This window comes from Alosa pseudoharengus, unplaced genomic scaffold (genome assembly GCF_046254945.1).
Source record: "Alosa pseudoharengus isolate Yale_2024_CS ecotype anadromous, Long Island Sound unplaced genomic scaffold, YU_APseudo_1.1 YU_APseudo_1.1_scf_11, whole genome shotgun sequence".
NCBI lineage: Eukaryota > Metazoa > Chordata > Actinopteri > Clupeiformes > Clupeidae > Alosa > Alosa pseudoharengus.
The window spans coordinates 27,644,710-27,665,589 of record NW_027468576.1 but is presented as its reverse complement, the minus strand read 5'-3'; the positions used below and the strand labels follow the sequence as shown (position 1 = coordinate 27,665,589).

The window sequence follows — 20,880 nt, the reverse complement described above, 5'->3', positions numbered from 1 at the left end:
TCCCATGGTGCAAAGGTTAAGACTGTGGGCATGCCTGGCATTGACAACTTGGAAGTTCCTGGTTCAGAATAAGCAATTACAAACAAGTTTATGGATAAATGTGTCTTGGTAAAAGTCTATGCGCGGCTTGCATCATCACTAGAACAATAATAATATGATCCACATTTCCTATTTTCTGCATTATGAACAAAGATCAGAATCTAAGTCGATGGAAACCCCGACTGTTAAGTGACATTTCTCAACACAGACTTACCATCAAACATACATCGCTTCAAACATACATCGCTTCGCCATATAGAAACATAACGAGCCGAGAAGTAAAGGCAAACTTATCGTTATTTGAAGGCTTGGCGTGATATCCAGGTGACCGACCGTGTAGACACAATAATTTACATTAACTGCATAAGTAGTAAAGACATTGAATGTGAATTCTTACCTGTGCAACGAAATGCGCTTGTAACTGAGCACTCAGCTACCGTTCGCTCTTATCATTTCTCGAAGGCATGTGCTTTCTCTCTCTCTGGTCCCTGCTTACGGGTGCTCTGTAACTCAACGCCGTAATAGGATTTTGAAGACAGATTATCTCTGAAAATAATGTTAACAAAACTACTCTCTCTTGTTTACAGCGTGTCAGGTGTAGGCTACAGGCAATTTCGCATGGACTTTTGCCCCGTAGGAGGTGTGGTTCAGAAGCTGCACTGTATACAGGACTCAGTTCCTCTGTAACCTCTCGCCTGTTCTCCGCGGGGACTCCGGTGGTGAGAACAAACAACACTGCGAAGTCCGTATGTAGCCAAGACGATATGACAAAAAACACAAGGTCCCATCCTGTTTACCTAAAAACGTCTCAGCCCTTTATTCTGTTTGCCTCAGCTCTTTTCCGTTCTGATCTAAGAGTCCATAGCTAAATATAATATCCCCACACTAGCAGGCAAACCAATGTAGTTCGGACAATATCTTAATGTGACAGCTAAAAAGCATTAGGCTAAACACTAAATAAAACAAAGTTGATATTTTCACATGACATACTTTAATAATTTTGCATCTCTGTGGTCCCATAAAGCAATATGGATAGGCCTATGTGGAAACATGAACTACAACTGGGCGAGGGAAGGTAGCTTGGGGCTGGATGGTGGCCTGTGTGGGTGTTTTACTGACATGTCCCGAATCTCCTGTCTCAGCTGTCTGATTTCAACCTTTTGGAGCTGAATGACCATCTCTTTCTCATCATGGAGGTTCAGACGGTGAACTACATCATGTATGCTGGACCTGGGTGCTAGGTTATCTGGTGGGCAGGAAGGTAAACATTAAGGAGAGCATTCACGACAATCTAACCTCCGACCTATACACAGGTGTTGAGCATTTTTTTCCCAAACAGGGAAATTCATTATTTTACTTAAAAACTGATACTTTGGAAAGGAAATGACAAATGCCTTTTGAATTGTTAAGATATAAGTTGGTTTGATAACCATCCATTTATACAGATGTTGTTGTATGGATGCTGCTGCTGCTGCATTCAAAATGTCTCACACAGCATTACAAAGAGCACTGCTAGTTTAGTGGAGAGTGGTACTACTCAGTGGAATGGGACATGTCTGACAAGAAACAGAAAATTACCTCACCATCCCCTGTTCAATCTTTGTACTGCGTCGCAAACTCAATAAACCCATCCAAACAACTGCTGAGGTGGTAATTCGCAGGCCAAAAGCATTCTTTACCCTGCAACCTTTAGACAGACCCATCTTTAGACCCTCGACCGGACGCCGTTCGATCTCCATCCCCTCACCTTTGGCCTCGGCGGCTTGCTGTTTCTGGCCCTTGTTGTTCAGCCCCAGCTGAGTCTCGTAGTTGTGGACCTGCGACCGCAGAAGCCGCAGCTCTCCTCGCAGGTTGTTAATTTCTTTGATTAGGTTCACGTTCTCCTGCGTGTCCAACAAGCCACAGACAAAGCCCCCAGAGAAATCAATGGAGAACAGTCTGCTGCACATGTCGCAATACGCTACTGTGTGTTTTTCTGGCAACGCAAGGGGTTTTCGTTGCAGTGTTGTTGTTTCATTACTTCAAACATGGTAATGGAACACTGAACACAGTAACTGCTACAGTATTATTCATTTTAGATGAGATTGTATGTGTTACAAAATAAAAAGAAATGAGTAAGATTGTTCTGTGTAAAATGATCAGCAAGATATCATATGCTTTTGCACACGTCACAGATTATCATATATTTCATATGCTTACTCAAACTCTTAAGGTGCAGAATACCTGCATGATTTTCACATTTTCTTTGCTGTGGTCCATGCTGGTTCTGGCTAGTTTCTTCTTCATTGAGGCCAGGCTTCTCTCTAGATGTTCCTGGTGTCGGGCATACTCCATCTGAATGGCATTGTCAAGCCCTGCTATGTCCATCTTCATGTGGAAACGCACATAGAAATACATCGATGTGCACACAGAAAGAGTGAGCGAACGAGAGAGAGAGAGAGAGATTTACAAACAGCCATAATATGCCATTTATCTCTAGAACAACATTTGCTTTTACTGGTGTGATGTTCTGCTCTTTTTTCCCCGTTTTCAATTTTTCCATTTGCAATTCATTCTTTTTCTAACTCATTGTGACTTTGTGCCTCCGGCTCTATCTCACCATATCAGATTTATGTATGTAGCGGTCGTGTAAGTCCTTGATGGCGAGCTTTAATCTCTGAGGCTCCTGGATGAAAGCCACACAGTTATGGAGGTCTGTCTTAAACCTCTTCATCAAAGCCTGGCCATCCAACACCTGCGGATAGAGAGAGAGAATTATGAGATTGGATGGGTGAAATAGAATGTGAAAGAGCGAAGAAAACGTGCAAAACACGAGTGTGGAACAAGAATTGAAGTTGAGGTTAAGCAGGTTCAGGAAGAAGCGACTGGGATGGAGTCGAAGAAAGGCACATTGAGAGAGAGGGAGAGAGAGAGAGAAAGAGAGAAAAAGAGTGAAATTAAATTAAATAATCATGAGAGTAAGGAAATAAATAATTGATAATGTTTAATTGAATGTTCTATAATGTGGCTGCACTTGTTCTATGCATCATATTGAAGATATCTTTAACTGACTATATTGTGATGAACCACTGCATGGCTGCTGAGTGGAAGGACTTGCCTAAAAGGACTTTGGGTTTACTTACTGCACAGCTATGTAAATGACTACTGTTAGCCTAAACTGCCCTCTTTTAGCTGATTTCTACAGGGTGTCTGTTCTACTGTTCTAATATGTATAAAATATAGCCTTCATTTATTTTTATTCTTTATTGCAGTAGTAGTCTATGCTCAGAGCCTAAACTCGTCATTCAAAAAGAGAATATTCATTTTTAAAGGAACCATATGTAAGATTGTGGCCAAAACTGGTACTGCAATCACTTTCAAATTACTGTAGAGAGGTGTAAATTTTTTTACCCTATTCACCTGTAGTGTCTCACCTTGTATTCAATACATTGAACAAGAAAGGGTTTATTTTAAATTGCCCAAGGGATATCACTGGGCACCCTCCTAAATCTTAAAGAGATACCCCTGGTCTACAAGATTCTGCAAAAAAAAAGAATCTTTAACCGACAAAACCAGGTTTGACCCTATGGCTGCCGGACTAATGTGTGTGTATGTGTGCATGTGACAGTCCAGTGAAGGGAAACAGTTTATGACAAACTAGCAGTCACTTGGCAGTCACATGGCATGTCAAGTGTCCATTGTAACAAAGCCAGTTAACATACTGTGGTTAACTGCTGTCCTTCCAAACCAACCTGGCTCGCAGGTCATTTACCCCTACCAGTGTTACACTGTTGAATAAGTTAAGAAGAGAAAACAATTTGATCCTCTGTGTGATAATACCGCACTCTGGTATTATATTAAAATGGCACTGATGATATTGCACTTTACTACTGACACTGGCTCTAATGGTACTGCACTTTACTGTTTTAAAATGTAGAAATACACTACCGGTCAATAGTTTGAGGTCACTTAGAAATTTCGATTCAGATTCAGATTTCTTTATTGTTGCATCTTAATTTATATTTACATTCATATAAAAAAGAACAAAATTCTTAGAATGTGTGCCTTGTACTCCATTATAGAAAGAATTCCAGCTGAGATCAGTTGCACTGTTTTTTTTAATCAGGGCAGAAGTTTTCAGATCACATTATATGCTTACATAATTGCAAAAGGGTTCTCAACTGTTGTAGAAAGAAATGGCTGATCTTTAATGCAATATCTACATTGGCCATTATCAGCAACTATTCATCCAATGTTCCAAAGGCACATTCTGTTTACTAATCTGATAGATGAAAGGCTAACTGAGAAAACATTGGAGAACCCTTTTGCAATTACCGGTATGTAAGCACATACAGTAATGTAATCTGAAAACTGCTGCCTGAATGGAAATTTCTAAGTGACCTCAAACTTTTGACCGGTAGTGTACTTGGCATCGTGTATTGTTTTTGTGTGGGTTTATGGGAGGGTTTAGTGGTCCTGTTGTTGTCTGTTGTCTGTTTATCTGACAAGCTGTATGGTGCAAGATGAATTTCCGAAAGGATCAATAAATATCTATCATCTATACATTGAAAGACAGTTTTACATGGACATAAGGTGACATAAGTTGGGTTGACTGCTTAGTGAATCTGACCCATGATGTAAATGGAAGGGTCAGGCCTAAGATATGACTATAAGAGAGAGATCAGAGTCAAAACAAGACAATGAAGACAGTTCAGTGCTAGAATATAAAATGGAGAAATAAAAGTTTTATGGAAAATAAAACCATCAAGGCCTTCTATCCAGTATTAAAACCATCAAGGCCATCTATTCAGTATAATTGTAATTTTCTATGATTTCCATTAGTGCAATTGAACTGTCTTTATATTCTCATTTCTATTTCTCATTTAATTTTTCTACACATACACACAACCACACACACACACACACACACACACACACACACACACAAACACACACACAGACACAGACACACACCACACAAATACACACACAAACACACACACAGATAGCCCACCCTCTGAATCTCCTTGTGCAGCTCATTCTCAGTGGCGGCGAGCTTGACGCTGAGCTTGCTGATGTTCAGCTGCTGCTTGATGTTCTGTGTGTGGAAGGAGTCCAGCTCCTTCTCCATCTGCGGGGGGGGGGGGGGGGGGGTACCAAAGCACATCACAGCACAGCCTATTGATCCGCCTGGCCTTCCTCTCTGCTTTCTCCCCCATTAGTGCTGACCTAACCCCCAATCATCTGGCCTCCCAGCCTCATTTGTTTTCAAATTAAGGGCCCTAATGTGGCGCAGAACACGTGGCAAGTAGATGCTTTCTATGAAACCCTCTGTTCCCAATCAGTGTGTGGCAGAGACGCCGCTGAAACAAATCCCCCCAGATGGTGACGGGAAAGTTGGGAAATAACTGCAGGGATGTTGGCTCTAACAAAATTACTAAACTAATCTATGGCCTGTTGAGATGCTTTAAGGTGCAGATGAAGTAAATCCTGGACAGTCTAATTAGAATGCATTCCACATATTGTGAATGCAGTATCCCAGTGGCAACATTAAGTTTCTTTATGGGCTTGCAAAAACACTAAAAGTCTGACTTTCAATCGTTGCTTAATTCAGTTGTTGGATGAAGCACTATGCCGCATTTGTTTTGAACCATTGTTTAGCCTACAGGCCACTGAGGAACCCTCCATCCAGAAGGTCACTGCTTAGTTTACCTGTTCTCTATTTTTGTTCCTGTGTGACTCACCTCCTGGATCTGATCCCGCATCTCTTTTATGTCATCTTCACGCGGCTCAATCTGCTTCCTCAGCTCTTTGATCTTGTAGTCCAGCACAAACTTGAACTTTTCCAGCTCCTGGTTTTTCTTTTTTAGGTCATACATTCTCCTCTCCTGATAGATGGATAGATAGTCAGATAGGAATGGCAAGTCATTTTTAAGTGGAATTTCACACCGAATGAAAACCATTTCACAGATTAAAAAGATTACATGCTGTGTTTTTCGGACCAGTAGAAATTCAGAGGGTAATCCCCTCTATTCGTTGGGCTTTTTAAAATTAGCACCATTTAATTGGGTGGACTCTATTCTGTTCATTATAATATTTTCATCCCATTTATGACATGAAACCCTATTAACACACTCAAAAGTAGTTCAACAACACAAAGAAGCAATAACAGAGACTAAAGCCACATTCAACTTCTCTCTATGTCTCTATGTTGAGCTCCACCAACACACCCCGCCCCCCCCCCCCCCCCAAAGCGAAAGAAAACTCCAGAAAAAACACACACAAAGCAGGAGTACCATTAATATTCATTACGGCACAGATCTGTGTTTGAACTCGCTAGTCCCAAACATTTTGTATCATTTATCTCAAATCCAATTTAGGCTGCAGAAGCCATGCAGTGCAGGACCTAATCTGCCTCATAGACAGCATCTGTGACATTTAAAAGACTGAGCCGAGTTATCAATTAAACTCCCTCCATCTCACTGGGGGAGAGCAGGAAAACATGGAGGAGTCCATCACCTGTTATGGACCCATATTAATGATAAAATATGCTCTTTCAAACGCGAGATGAAATGCCAAAACAGCCTCACCGATCCATGGCATTACAACAGCTGACTTTCCATTTTGTGTGTGTGTAGCGATTATGCTTCTGATGTTGGAGACTTAAGTAAGAGAATGGATGTTAGAATTAGGTTGTTCTGAGCAAAAGTTTAGGAGGAGTGTGATGAAATTTGCCATGCCTCCAGTGTCACCCTGTCAGGTAATTTATTCCCAGTGTACCAGCTCAAGCAGCGACACCATGACCCCCTATGCCTCCAGTCACTTTTGGCTAAGAATACAATGGGGTGATGCAGAGATACTATTCCTGCATGATCCCTGTAAAGCACTTCAGGACCCTGGTTAAAGATCCTGTCAACAGGCTTTGCTTCCTGCTCTTTAAGCAAATTTGGTTTGTGAACATGTGAAATGTATGTGTGTGTAGACTGTATGTGTATATATGTATGTGTGTGAGTGTAGGTATATATGTGTATGAGGGGTGGGGTACTTATGAACGATTGTGTGTGTGTGTGTGTGTGTGTGTGTGTGTGTGATATGAAACATCTATCTGAACTGGTGCCCACATGCTGTTGGTCCCTGATTATTTCTCACTTACAGACTGGCCAACTTCCCCAGTCACCTTGACTGAGCTTTCTCAATGGCCTTGCACCCAGCCAGAGAAAAACTGCATTGAAATCACTTCAAGACTTGTGGGCAAACATTTTGTTTGGTAAACAAAGGTTCTGTAAATAATTCCCTATAGTCATCTTACTTCATACTTCCTATCATACTTATTTAAAAACTAAAGGGGAAATAGAAAATAAAAAAAAAATTTATTGACTACACACACACACACACACACACACACACACACACACACATGGCATACATGCACACACTAACACACACAGTTGCCAAATAAACAAAGAAATGTAAACATTACAGACACACACACACAAATCAACACAACCCACACACCTTGTCCTGGATGGTTTCATCTCTCTCAAGGATCTCCTTCTTCAGGGTCTGCGTGTCTTTCTCCATGGACTTGATCACCGCCTGCAGCCTGTTCTGCTCCCCCTTCATCCGTTCGAATTGCATGTTCTTATCATCGATCTCTTTCTGGAGGCTGCTGAACTGCACCGCACAACACACATGCGCGCACACACACATACACACACACACACACAGAACATCGATGGGTCACTAACACTGACTAACACTCAAATACGGATAGGGAAGAAGAGGCCTTGAACAAATAAGTTACAATTAAAAGTTTTATTATTTGTGAAGCCTATTAAACACTGGCAAGCTTGTGTGTCTTCCCTGGCTGTTACAGTAAACCAATAGCCTGCACGGCTTACTTGACAGTGCTTGTGCTTATTCAACAAATATTTGCCCGCTGAAAACACACGGCAGCCTGTGCGATCCAAGTCAACATCATCCTTTACTATTACGGGGGGATTTGTTCCACATTACTGACTGTGGCTGATGGCGCGCTGCGCGCAAATGTGGACAGATGGACATGCGTGCGCGCAGCGAGTGGGCCGTATGGCACCGTTATTGGTCATAATTATAACCTACCTCGGTGGCGGAGGGAGGAGGGGAAGGGGGTGGAGGTGGAGGAGAGGGAAGGTGGGGAGGGAGTAAGGGAGTGGTGTCGGCTGAGTGACAGCTAGTTGGTTAAATTGGTGTTGGTGTAAGTGGCCCGCACCGGAACAGAGATTTATTCTAAGCAAGCACAGGAGCACAGGCACTGATAGGGGGCCGCAGTGAGAGGGGCCAAACACAACAATGTCACATGTGACCAAATGCTGACTATACAATTCTAGTAGGAGTCAAGAACGAAACAAGTTCTGAATCTCATAATATTAAAATCCTATGATGCATTGCTTTTTCATGGCATAGACCTATAGTACAAAAATTATAGCTTGTCTATACTGATGACTCAAATTACAGGCGATGAACACAAATATAAGTTTAACATTATGTGAAGCATTTGATGTAGGATATGTGGTGTCAAGGGATGACCGGTCAGAGTGATAGTTGAAGCACTTTCCCTTTCGATGAATTGTAAAATTCCCCCGAGTGTCTGTGGCTTTGTGTGTGGAGGACTCGTGGTACTTCCCAATATCGAGTTGTGTTGGACTTTGCTTAAAGCTGTCGGAAAGTCCCCCTAGGCATGTGCAATGTTTAACTCAATAAAGCCAGTGGAACAGTAATAAGCGAGATTGTAAGTAATTGTCAGTGTAGCTAATAGGGCTTCATCATCTTTTTCTCCCTATACCTTTTTCTTAATGATGCCCGTGTCTCCCTTCATCTTGAGGCTGGTCTCCCTCTCCTCGGTGAGCAAGCGCTCGTAGCGGAGACGCAAGTCCTGGATCTCATGGTCGCTGTCCTCCTCCATCTGCCTCTTGGACTCCTCAAACTCTCGGAGCTGCATGCGCGCCTCCTCCTGGCACTGCAGGGGGTAGATGGGGGTGTGTGTGTGGGGGGGGGGCAGGCAGAGGTGTCAGAGATGTCTGTCTGTCTGTCTCTGTGTGTGTGTGTGTGTAAGTAAGTATACAGTATAAGTAAATCAGAAACATGTAAACATGTCTATAAAAAACATTTTGAAACCGTAGGAGGGATTTGCCAATGAGTTCTCAAGACAGTATACTGTATGAAATACGTGAGGTGGGTCAGTCCATCCCATCCATTTAAACAGGTGAATTAAACAATTAAACACCCCTCCTCTCACTCTTCTTCCATGCTACCACCCCCCCCACCCCCACCCCACATACACACACACTCTTCTCAGTGCCTGTCAGTACGCGGAGCCACACTATCATCGGTGTGACCTAATACGACTCACTTAACATTCCTTTTGGAGGAACATAATATGGTGATTATGCCGGGCCCCCGGCTCGGCCATTCTCCCGCTGCTCCGTGCCAGCTGAGGATTGATGGCACTTGACGCGGCGTTTCCTTTAAGATTCCGTGGATGGCCCCGGCGGAACGCACCCCTCACACCCGTTCATTTGTCTTCTCAATTCCAATCAGTGTCACAGTGGGAGGTGTGTGTCTGTGAGAGAGTGTGTGTGTGTGTGAGAGAGTGTGTGTGTGTGTATGTGTGTGTGTGTGTGTGTGTGTGTGTGTGTGTGTGTGTGTGTGTGTGTGTGTGTGTGTGTGTGTGAACGGAATACATACACACGGGACATAGGCCCACGCAAAAATATGTGCACAAGACACACACACACACAAACATTCATGGGCCGATAAGTGCACAGACATTATGCACATATAAGAATACACACACAAATACTCATATTCAGCTTAACAGTCAGAGACAAGCCACCAGTCATGAATGCACAATCAAAGAAATTCAGGCTGCTTGACACAAATATGAACAAACACCTCAAACACCTACTTATCTAAAACATACTGAGATATCTCAAATCAAAATGCAATTTATGCATAGAACAGCGCAGTGAAATAGGGACTCACAGCATAAGGAAAAGCTCTATCAATCTATTCAAAGGGACATGCACAAGAAGTCTATAATCATGACAGATGGAACGTGCATGTTTCATGTTAATAAAATGAACAACCCTTATAAAACCGTAAACTGATCTCTGTCATCAGCATCATTCAGCTCTGAATAATGTAAAGGATATACACAAATGATGATATGGAGAGTTTAATGTAGCGGGGATAAACAGTGTAGTAGTACTATAAAACGACTCATATCACCTCACTCAGACATCGGCATATCAGCTGAGGGGGCTAATATTCCTCATCGACAATGCTATTCTGAAACAACGTGCCAAGGGCTTAAGTCTCGACTGGGGTAATTTCACACTGTTCCACCATGACAACCATCAGGTCTGAGGAGTGATTTTCCAGACTTGTTTTTGCTACACCCCGGCACCCCGCCAGCAGATCTCGCTTTGCCTTCTGCTTCCATAATTGCTTAAAAGCGGATACATCCTGACAGTTGCCATAAAGTTCTGGCGACAAAAACGTTTACAGGAGAGGACACTGCATGACTTCACAGTACTCTACTCCACTCCACACTTCTCCACCCACCTACCTTACCCCCCTCCCTCCACCCACCTGCTCCAGCAGCAGCTCCTTCTCCTTCATGGTGCCCTCGTAGTAGAGCGTGAGGCCCTGCAGCGCCGCCTCCTTCTCTTGCACCATGGTCTGCAGTTGGAGCTCGTAGTTGGCCTGCATGATCTGCGACTTCACCTGCAGCTCCTTGTACTTCTCATACTCCAGAAGGAGCTTCTTGCTGCTGGTGGACTCTGAGGAGACCATCGAGGGGGGGGGGGGGGGGCACAAGAGGTGCTTAAAGAGGAGAGGATGACCAGTCTGGGTGGGCCTCCGTCTCAGACAGTCCATGCAGACGGTGAGCAGGATGGAGCTCGGGCCCAGTGGTGAAATATTACAGGTGTAATCACACTGTTCCCCTTACAATCACATCTGTCTGATAGTGCCACGGGCTAATTACTGCACTTTTGAGGAATTAATCAGATATCATTAATGTGACATTAATCATTTACAGTGCTCTGGCAACAGAAGTGTGTGTGTGTGTGTGTGTGTGTGTGTGTGTGTGTGTGTGTGTGTGTGTGTGGTGGTAATGGCTGTGTGGAAGACAGACAGAAATAGTGAGAAAAAAGAAAGACTGAATGAATGATAAGAGAAGAGAAGAGAAGATAAAGAAGAAGAGAGAAGACTCACCTAAATCCTGCACCTCTTTACTGTGCTTTTTCTGAGAATCAGTCATCACTTCCTGATGTTTGGCTTCCAGCTGCCCCTTCTCTGTTTTCAGGATCTACACAACAATCAGCTATCAAAATCCTAAAGAACTCACTGCTGTACTCAAAGACTTTCATATCATCATAAACATCCAAATAACATGTATGACATCAGAATATGTCTGATGGGGTGTTCGTGCACATTTCTGTCGTGTGTTGTCTTTCATTAATGCTTGATGGTCCTTGAAGTCGATGGACGGTAGGGGTCAAAAAGACCATACATCTTCATCAATACATGGCAGTGTATCTGCTTTGATTTTAATCAGGAAGTGTCACCTGGATTTTGGTGTTCAGGGACTCCATCTGGTGATTGAAGTTCTCTGTCAGGTCTTTCATCTTGTCATTGTAGTTCATGTCTTTCAGACGGAGCTGGTAGTCGTTCTCCATCTTCAGCTCCTCCATCCGCATCCTCAGCTCCAGTATGATCTGGTTCTGGAATGACATTTCAGACCAATAGGCGTGATGATGATGAATGGCGATGCTGGCTCTTGTTGATGAATTCAAATGCACAGTGTCATTTTTTTTTTTTGTTCACCACATACTTCAAACTAACACAACTATTGTCAGTAAACAGACACTAATTTCAATTCCATACAAAAGAACTCCAACACTCTTGAATTGAAAGTCATGAAATTTGGACTCATGTTGCATTGTCCAAGAAAAAAAAAAAAAACGAATGTGAATAAAGTGGCTTTCAGATAGCCAGCGAAACCTCTGGGGGACTAGCTATTGTCATTATCTGTCAGTCAGCGTATGCATCATTCCCATTGGTAATTGCTTAGAGTTAGAGTTATTTTAACTCGGTACCTGCCCACTTTGCATCACTTGCTGTCATATCACTTGTTGTCGCCTCGACATCGCCCAAACAGATTTACGTTACATGGACGCTTGTTGTTTACTCGTTCCTACTCGCTGTATATTTTAATGGGTCTTAAAAAGACAGCAAATACAAACACTGTAGGATCTGGTGCAAAATAGCTTACAAGGACCTATACCTGTTAGACAGCTACTGCACTGTCTGAATCTCTAAACAGACCCGATAAGAGCACAGCTACAATAACACCCCGCTCCTCTGGGCTGTAATTCTGTCTGACTTCTGTCTTTGAGTGATGATGCAGTCCTTACCTTCTCCTCCAGGTCAGTCTTGGTGATGAGGATCTCCTCGGCGTAGCAGAGCTCCTTATCTCTCTTCAGGCCCCGGCCCTCCTTATCAATCAGCTTCCAGATGATCAGACAGCCGTCCTTGGACACGCTCAACAGGTACTGGTCATCAAACGTTATCACCATCTGTGCAGACCACCATGGATAGAAATAGGTTTAACAGTTATATACTTTTTTAAATTACATTGTAACAGCAGAATTTGTGCGATGCTATAAGGAACAACTTGTGACTTGCTAAGGCTTCCCTTGAAGAAACCATGCAGCCTGACTGCAAGCAATGTACTGTTTTTTAGCTTTACCCTGCAATACATTTGTAATTTTCAGTAATGTGGTATGGCCACTTATGGAACTATCATAAATACTCTTACCATGATCAAAAAACCGGAAGCCATAATCAGATATGTATGTACAAAATATAATGTCTTTAAAATCAGGTGTAATTACTATTGTTCTATATTTGTAACAAGTGGTTATCTTAAGCACAATTCCATAAACAGATGTAGTTTAATTAAACATATTGGGCCAGTTTCCCAGACATGGATTAAGCCTGATCTAAAATGAGAATAAAAGACAACTTCAATGATCCCCTTCAGTGAGCTTCTAGTTTAGGACTAGGCTTAATCCATGTCCGGGACACTGGCCCATTACGTTCCCTCCATACCATTGTTTTTTTAGTGACAAACCTTGGTGACAGCGGAAGCATGCGCCTGGTACTCGATCCACTCCCTCTGGAGAGACAGCGGGTATCTAATGACTCGGACCGTCCCAATGGACGTGCCGGTGAAGAGAGTTCGGCCGGAACGGGACATGACAACGCTGGTGTATGTCACGTCCTCGGAGCTCACCTCCCGCAAGATCTGTCAGGACACACACATGGCACAGCAATGCTAGGATGTGATGTGTGTGGCCCTTGTTCACACACCCCATCTGCCAGCCACTGCACAGGGCTTTTGAACACTCTGGACCATATGCAGGCAGAATACTGATGGCAGTGTTACAAAGTACCACAGTATCATAACAGCTCAAACACCTGGAGGGCGCTTGCCTCATAAAAATCTATCTGCTAAAGTATCCACTAAATCTATCGACTTAAGTATGTACCAAAAAAAATATCTTCAGTCATATTATGAGCCTCTCCAAACTTTATATATATATATCTAACAAAGGTCTTTGCCACAAAGTTTCATAGATGTCTAATATTTTATATTCCACGAATGCCCAGACAGAGACAATTTGGAGGGTTCCGTCAAGCCCTGTCAGGCAAACTTATTGAAAACACGTCCTGGGAGACCGAGAGCAGCGTTACTTTTTAAGAACTGTCAGATTGACAAGACCCAGCACTGATAGCTCCACGAACATTTTTATGGGCTGTCTGACTTGAGTGAGGATGATAGATATATATGCGTGCCTGAGCACACACTGATTTATGAGGTAACTTGCCTCATATTTTGATATATCACTCTGATATATTTATTTAACTTCACCTTGGTACACATCGGAAAATGATAGAAAACAGAAATATTTTGTTTGTGACTTTTTGACCATGCCATGACAGCAGTCTTTTGCAATTATTTTACATTTCACACAAACCAAAGAATGAGGTGCAAGAGAGTAATTAGGCTACCTATGACAGGTGTATCTCACCTGGCAGTCCTGGATTTCTTTGAGGGTGTAGTCGGTGCCCACGACGAATATGGACTTGTTGTCGGGTGACAGGCTGATCCCTGTGTAGCTGCAGGACTTGAGGACGCTCTCGGTCTCACGCTTGCCTGTCAGCGTGTTCCACTCGTACACAGCTCCGTCCATGCCACAGGACACCAGACGGCTGTCGTCGCCACTCCAGATGATGGAGAGCACCTGCGGACGTGGATAGGAGAGGTAGCGGAGGTCATGAGACCCTCATCACCTGTGTCATTTTAGTGGACTCGCTGGTATTGCGGTTTCTATTTATATAATCAGTGCCAATAAATTCATAGAAATCACACAATTATCTTGGCATATCTTGTGCATCAAGTTCTGAGAGTTCAACAGAAGATACTCGATTAGACATATTTTTTTTATCTTCAAATACATAACCTATAATAATCTTAACATGCTTTATTCTCACTATTGTAAGGGCAGATAGAGGAGAGGAGGTAATTCTTTTGTAGCACAGTCAGTCTTTTAATATACTGTACCTCTTCTCTATCCATCTCTTGTTCTACTTTATTATGATTGTCTGTTTCTTTTCAGTTTCAAGGAACACCTTTGGGGTATTTTGTATTATCTGACCAATCACAAAGACATTCTTCTCTCTCTTTTTACCATTCGGTGCTTCTGAGAGCATAAAAATGTCAAAAGCTGCGATGTAGTTAAAACTAAGTGTGCATTCATTATGGGGTTGTGTCAGCCATGGGGGGAAAATCTAGTTTTACAGAGCAAATCAATCAAGCAATTTAGTTAGCTTGTGAGACTAATCCAAAAGCACATTCTTCTTTGGGCTTCAGAGACCAAATCAATTGTATTGTCAATGTTTTTTCTATTTCCCAACAAGGGTGTCTAAAGCCAGGAAAGCTTAGGACAGATATTTCTTTGCAAGCACTTTACAAACATTAATCCCCCCAGCCACCAAACAAACTTTTAAATAGTCTTTTTTTTTTGCTTTAAACCAGGGTTTTTCACTCCGCATAAACAAGTGTGTTGTTGACACAGCTGTCAGGTTTCATCTTCAGCTGTTTTCATCTCCAATCAGTCCATGCTTCTTTGAGGTCTGAAAACTGTTGATTGAGTTCAATCAAGTGTGCTCCCGATGGGATGGAAACCTGAGGCTAGCCAGCCAGACAGCCCTGTCTGAAACCTACTCAGAGCTCACACAAACAATAGTGGGAGCATTTCTGTTTTTTTCCCCTACTTATGATATGACAAATCCACATCAGTCCACATCCACTAAAGTATGTATCCATTCACTAGTGATGTCCTGATACCAAAATGATGACTTCGATATGATACCATACCTAAGCATCTTAATACCAATACTGAAACGATACCATGGCAAAACATTAAACATCACTATAAACGCCTTACGCAAACTAAGATCATTGTATGTTGCCCCCCATCACCTTCTGCTACTCTACAAAAGCATCATCCAACCGCTTCTACTCTATTGCTCCCCCTGTTTCTTCACCATACTAAATGTCACCAGCAAGAACAAACTCATTAAAATCTCACACTTAGCATCCAAGATAATACAGCTACCCACCCCCAGCCTCACTGATGCAAATGACGCAGCCACCACACGCCTTGCACACACCATAGCAAGCAGCCCTGACCATCCCCTGAACCGTTTCTTCACCCTACTCCCATCTGGCCGCAGATACAGAGCCCTGGACTGGAAAAAAGCGCACTTTAAGAAAAGTTTTGTACCCTCAGCAATCACTGCACTTCACAAACTCCTGTGACAATCATCCATCCCCCCTATTCTTTTGTGTTTTATGTTGTCTGTATTGTCCACCTTTTTGCTTATTTGGTGTTGAGGAGGGAGGGAAACTTGGGAGAGGGGGGTATGGGGTGTGTTATATGTTATATGTTATATGTCATGGGGTGTGTTATGTTATATGTTATATGTTATATGTATGAGGCTGTGGATACACTGCATGGAATATAATAAGAATGATATGTGTGAAAAAGAATATCCTTATAGGACAATAAAGACTCTATACTATACTAAAAGCAACAGAATAGGCCTAGATGACAGAACTTAACAAAGTGGTTTGAATTAAAACCGCATTAAAAAAACATTCTATCTGTTGCAACAACTTTCTAGTATCAGTGCATTGTGAAGCACAACAATCTACCACACCGCGTGTCTAACCTTGGCATTATGCCCCTTCAGGTTGAGGATGTTCTCAAAGGTGGTAGTGGAGAAAATGTGTATGATGTTGCCATTGACAGCAGCAAACATGTGTCCACCATTACTAAAGGCACACTGCAGTGAGAAGGGAAAAAAATGTGTAAGAGACAAAAAAACTAATTTTATAGAGAAATGACATGGGACACTTCTACCCATTTGTACCACTAACTGGATGTAACATTGCTAACCTCTCTGCAGCCTCGCACGGTGAACTCCTTGAAGAGCCTGATATCGTCAATGAGCAGGTTCATCAGGCATAGCTTACTGGAGAAACCCACCAACACGTAGAGGCCGGAGGGGTGCAGAGCAATACAGAAGGCTTCCTCCTGGAACTCCTTGTAAAGCTCAAGGGTGCTAAGGGTGAGTATAACAAAATTGAACATGAAAACACTCTACAGTTTGGAAACTAAAATGGCTTAAATCTAATTACAGTCCATTATGTGTATTTTCATAATAACATTTTGGACAAGGTTTTCCCTAAATACAGATGGGATGCAATGAAAATTAAATAATACGAATAACCAGTACAGATGTCTCTGCCAAACAACCATGAGTGACAATCTCCGTACTTTGTCTCAAAGTTCCATATGCGCACCGACTGGTCCAGTGAGCAGGTGGCGATGATGGGCTTGCGTATGCAGACAGACAGGCCGGTGATGCTTCCGGAGTGGAAGGAGTGGGGCAGGTGCTCAAAGTGGGCCAGCTCACCCTGTCAAGGTGACATACCCAGCATGCACTAACATATTCTGAAGCATCATTGATTCATTAGTTAAAATACTCTCGGCTCTAACTAAAAACTAATTCTGCATACACAGATGTGCATTTCTGATGTGGTTGTGTGAACTGTAAAAATGTGAGTGGGGGAAACAAAACTTCACAAATAGTTTGTTCTGTGTGTTGACAAACACAAGAAAACAGTAAGCAGGTAGTGGCCTATAGCACACAAACAGAACTGGATCAGAAACTTCAAAACAAAGGGCATTTGAGGCCACTGTAGAAGATGGGTCGAAATGCTAGAGCATCATTAAGAAGTGGATCTTAAGCCGAAGGGATGTATGATGGCTGAAAGGGATCAAACAGAGTCCTGCACTGACCTTGCTTATCTCCGCAGTGGACAGGGTAAAGCTGTAGAGCTGGTTGAAGTCTGTGCTGGTCACCACAGTCTCCTCTGTTGGGGTGATGACCAAAGACATGATCTGCTGCTGCTCAGCACGGCCTGGGTCGCTCCTGCAGGGGTCCTGGGGAATCTGAGTGAGGAATACACACACACATGGTGGTGTCACACACATACAAGATAAACAAACACAGAAAATGACACACTGACACCATGCATGTACACACACACACACAGACACACAGACACACACACACACACACACACACACACACACACACACACACTACTGAACAGGAACAGACATGTGCATACGAAACATACATGCATGACATAAGAAAACATACCAGCAAAGGGTGCCATAAACTTCTGCACAATCACACTGATGCAGCAACACACAAAAATAAAACTAGCAAACCTACATACAAAGCCACACAAACAGGAACGCGCCAAACTATCCAACCAACAAACAAGTGTTACCCGGATTTCTCTGGTTTTCCTGTAGTGGTCCTTTTCTTCAGTTTTCTCATACATCAGGACTTTCCCGGGACCAGCAGCGCAGGCAAACCCTTTGGAATATGCTGTGATGACTGTAACACGTGGCATCTCCGTCTGGATCTCCTGTTTTTTCAGACTGGCAGACCTACATCAAGAACAATGGTAAAACACACTAGTCTTACCATTATTTATATGACTTTATCTTGATAGATTACGTAGTAAAAAAGAAAAGAGCTATCATCATAAAGAAAGCTAATTAAAAGAAAAGATGGTATTAAGGTGGTTGACCTCAGAGGTCATGGACAAGAGAATCACTCCAGACTCCAAAGGGAGGTTGACCTTGGAGAACACAGCTAAGAGAAAACCAAAATGACTGAGATCATCCTTGTAATGTATACATTTATTTAAAGTGTAGCCAATTGGACAACAACCACCCCAGGAGACATAACAGCTACAGTGTTGTCTAATTACTGGAAATTTCCCCACAATAGTTCCCTCCAATGGCGTAGAATCTCCCCCTTAATTTTATGTTAATAATCAAAACTTGATTACCTCAAAGAGGCTTAGTAAATTTGACTCTACACCAGATGAAATACATCTTTTACAGGTGATGTCTGCTTGGACTGCCAGAGATGATGTAGGCCTAGTGCAAATGCCCGAGATGGTAGGGGTGTAACAGTAGAAATATGTAGCACATCATTAGGAGACATACCTGCTCCAGCCGGACTTGTTGTCTGTTGGCCCCTCGGAGGCTTTGGAGACCACACTCATGTCCCAGTGCAGGTCTCCCGACTCAAACACCATCAGCCTGCCTTTCTCTGTGCCTGCGATAATGCGCTCCTCTGAGACCCAGGCATGGCACAGAATATTCTGGGTTTCCAGTTTCTGAAAGGCGGTCTGTTTAAGGATGCCCTCTGTGAAGCGGAAGACCTTCAGGACTCCATAGCCAGTTACACAGATCTGTGTGTTGTCATAAGGGCTGAAGCTGACCTGAAGGAAAACGTTGCTTGCTGAAAGTTTATGTCTTTAGTGTATCAAATCAATATGATGTTTAAACAATTCACTACAACTAATTTGAATGTGTTTTCCCTAGCCTACATTCATAAAATCATTGCAGTTCAATAATACCTCACTTTTCACAGCCTGGAATAAACCTGCCAATATAAATAACTTCTTCTCATGTAAACACAGGGGTGGTGTGTTTGAATATACTAAACAAGTGGGAAGGAAACATTTAATTTGGTCACCACTATAGCCTAGCCTAGGCCTACTAAGGGTACAGGAATAGACTTTTTTCACAGCAGTCATTTTGACATAAAAGAGTAGGGCAAGCATGGAGTTACTAAATACCTGAAGTCTATGTTCCATTTAAGAATCAAAACATTTAATTAATGTCATTAGTAGCACCAGAGGCTGGCATATATTTAATGTTAAAATTGCTACTGTGAAAAACGTCCATAAAGAGGATTAGGCTAAAATCAGCCATTTTGCCATTCATCAATACATTTTAAATCTGTGCAGAATAGGTTTACGCATTGAGCGGGAAAGACTGAGGCGCCATTATTGTGCAGAATGCGCACCAAGACGACAGGTAGGCCTAGGCCTAACTGTTGGAACTAGATAGATATATAACTATCACATAGTGGTACGTAGCCTCATACACAATAGCAGGTCGCGCTAAGAAACGTTTCTGGAGAAGAAGATGAATGCAAATTCCATGCCTGGCCAAGCCTTCTGCAATCTCTTGAACTTGAAGCTCAAGCTACCCTTCTCTTAAACAGCCTACCTGAGAGATGGGATTAGTAACGATAGTGGTCTTGACTGTGGCTATGACCTTTTGCCTCTCCCACATCCAGTACAAGAGCATCCAGTCCGGGCCACCTGACTGTGCGATGAAGTATTTAGAGTCCGGGGAGAAGCACATGGACACAAACTCAAAGACAGCCAGGTCGCCGCCCGTAAGCACTTTTCTCTTGCGGCACTGTTCATGCTGCAGGTCGTAGACCGTGATCATCGCCCTCTCCCCGCGCTCTGACACGGCCAGGTAACGCTTGTTTGGGCTGATAGCCAGTGCATACATGCCTTGGCTTTTCTCCAGACCTGCAAAGGGAGACATGGTACGGCGTTTATGTGGCACTAGAAAAGGTTTGCTCCTTTGATTTATTCTAGGTAGTTCAATTACCTGTTGTTTCAGTGAGTCTTAACAGTAGGTCTAAGCCTCCGTCTGTTATGTGTAATGCAGGCTAGGTCTATTCAGAGTTGGTTAAAATAAAGTCTATCTTAACTTTTTCAAACTAAATGAACTAAATTCCAATTCCAGTGATTTTGTGTTCAATATTTAATAGGCCACAGGCCTACTGAAGAGCACATGAGGTTTGCATTAGGTACTTTAGTTAGACTACTACATAATATATTAGCATGCCATTATGTGTTTGTTAAACTGTTTCTAACTGTTTTAAGACATTTTCAATGAGAATAGTAAGAGGGGAATATATGACCCTGGTGAATGATTAACAAAACTGAAATTCACACATTTTAAACCTAATGTAGGCTACCTGGTATGAATCTCTGACATTTTTGGTCAATGTTGTAGCGCACACAGTTGTTTCCAGAGGGGAAGATGACCGTTTGCTCATCAACGCAGCACACGTTGTTGGCCACTCCAGTCCTCAGCCCAAAGACGTGGTGACACTGGGCCACCAAGGCAGCCATTGCTAAATTTTGTCACGTCAAAGCTAGTGACTTCACTGCCAAGTGGAGAAAACCAATTTAAAATGACTTGTGATCATTAGTCAGCCTTTAAGTCTGATTAATATCTCCAAGACTGTATTGATTATTTTGTAAGACATTATTTTCTTTCTGAT

The 20,880-nt window shown here is 42.6% G+C and overlaps 1 protein-coding gene across 1 annotated transcript; it reads right to left on the bottom strand.

Moving 5' to 3' along the window:
• Nucleotides 1–1,094: 1,094 nt before the first annotated feature.
• Nucleotides 1,095–20,728, bottom strand: LOC143113348 (cilia- and flagella-associated protein 57-like). Its single transcript, XM_076275418.1, has 22 exons — nt 20,572–20,728; nt 19,803–20,116; nt 18,744–19,006; nt 17,999–18,152; nt 17,499–17,651; nt 16,974–17,113; nt 16,593–16,758; nt 16,366–16,479; nt 14,160–14,372; nt 13,199–13,372; nt 12,480–12,641; nt 11,631–11,786; nt 11,278–11,371; nt 10,651–10,841; nt 8,843–9,016; nt 7,534–7,692; nt 5,763–5,906; nt 5,033–5,149; nt 2,639–2,773; nt 2,263–2,406; nt 1,787–1,922; nt 1,095–1,285 (listed from the first exon to the last, which is right to left on the bottom strand). Exons 1-22 carry the CDS (start codon nt 20,726–20,728, stop codon nt 1,095–1,097), a joined length of 3,651 nt encoding a protein of 1,216 aa, XP_076131533.1.
• Between the last annotated feature and the right edge of the window lie 152 nt (nt 20,729–20,880).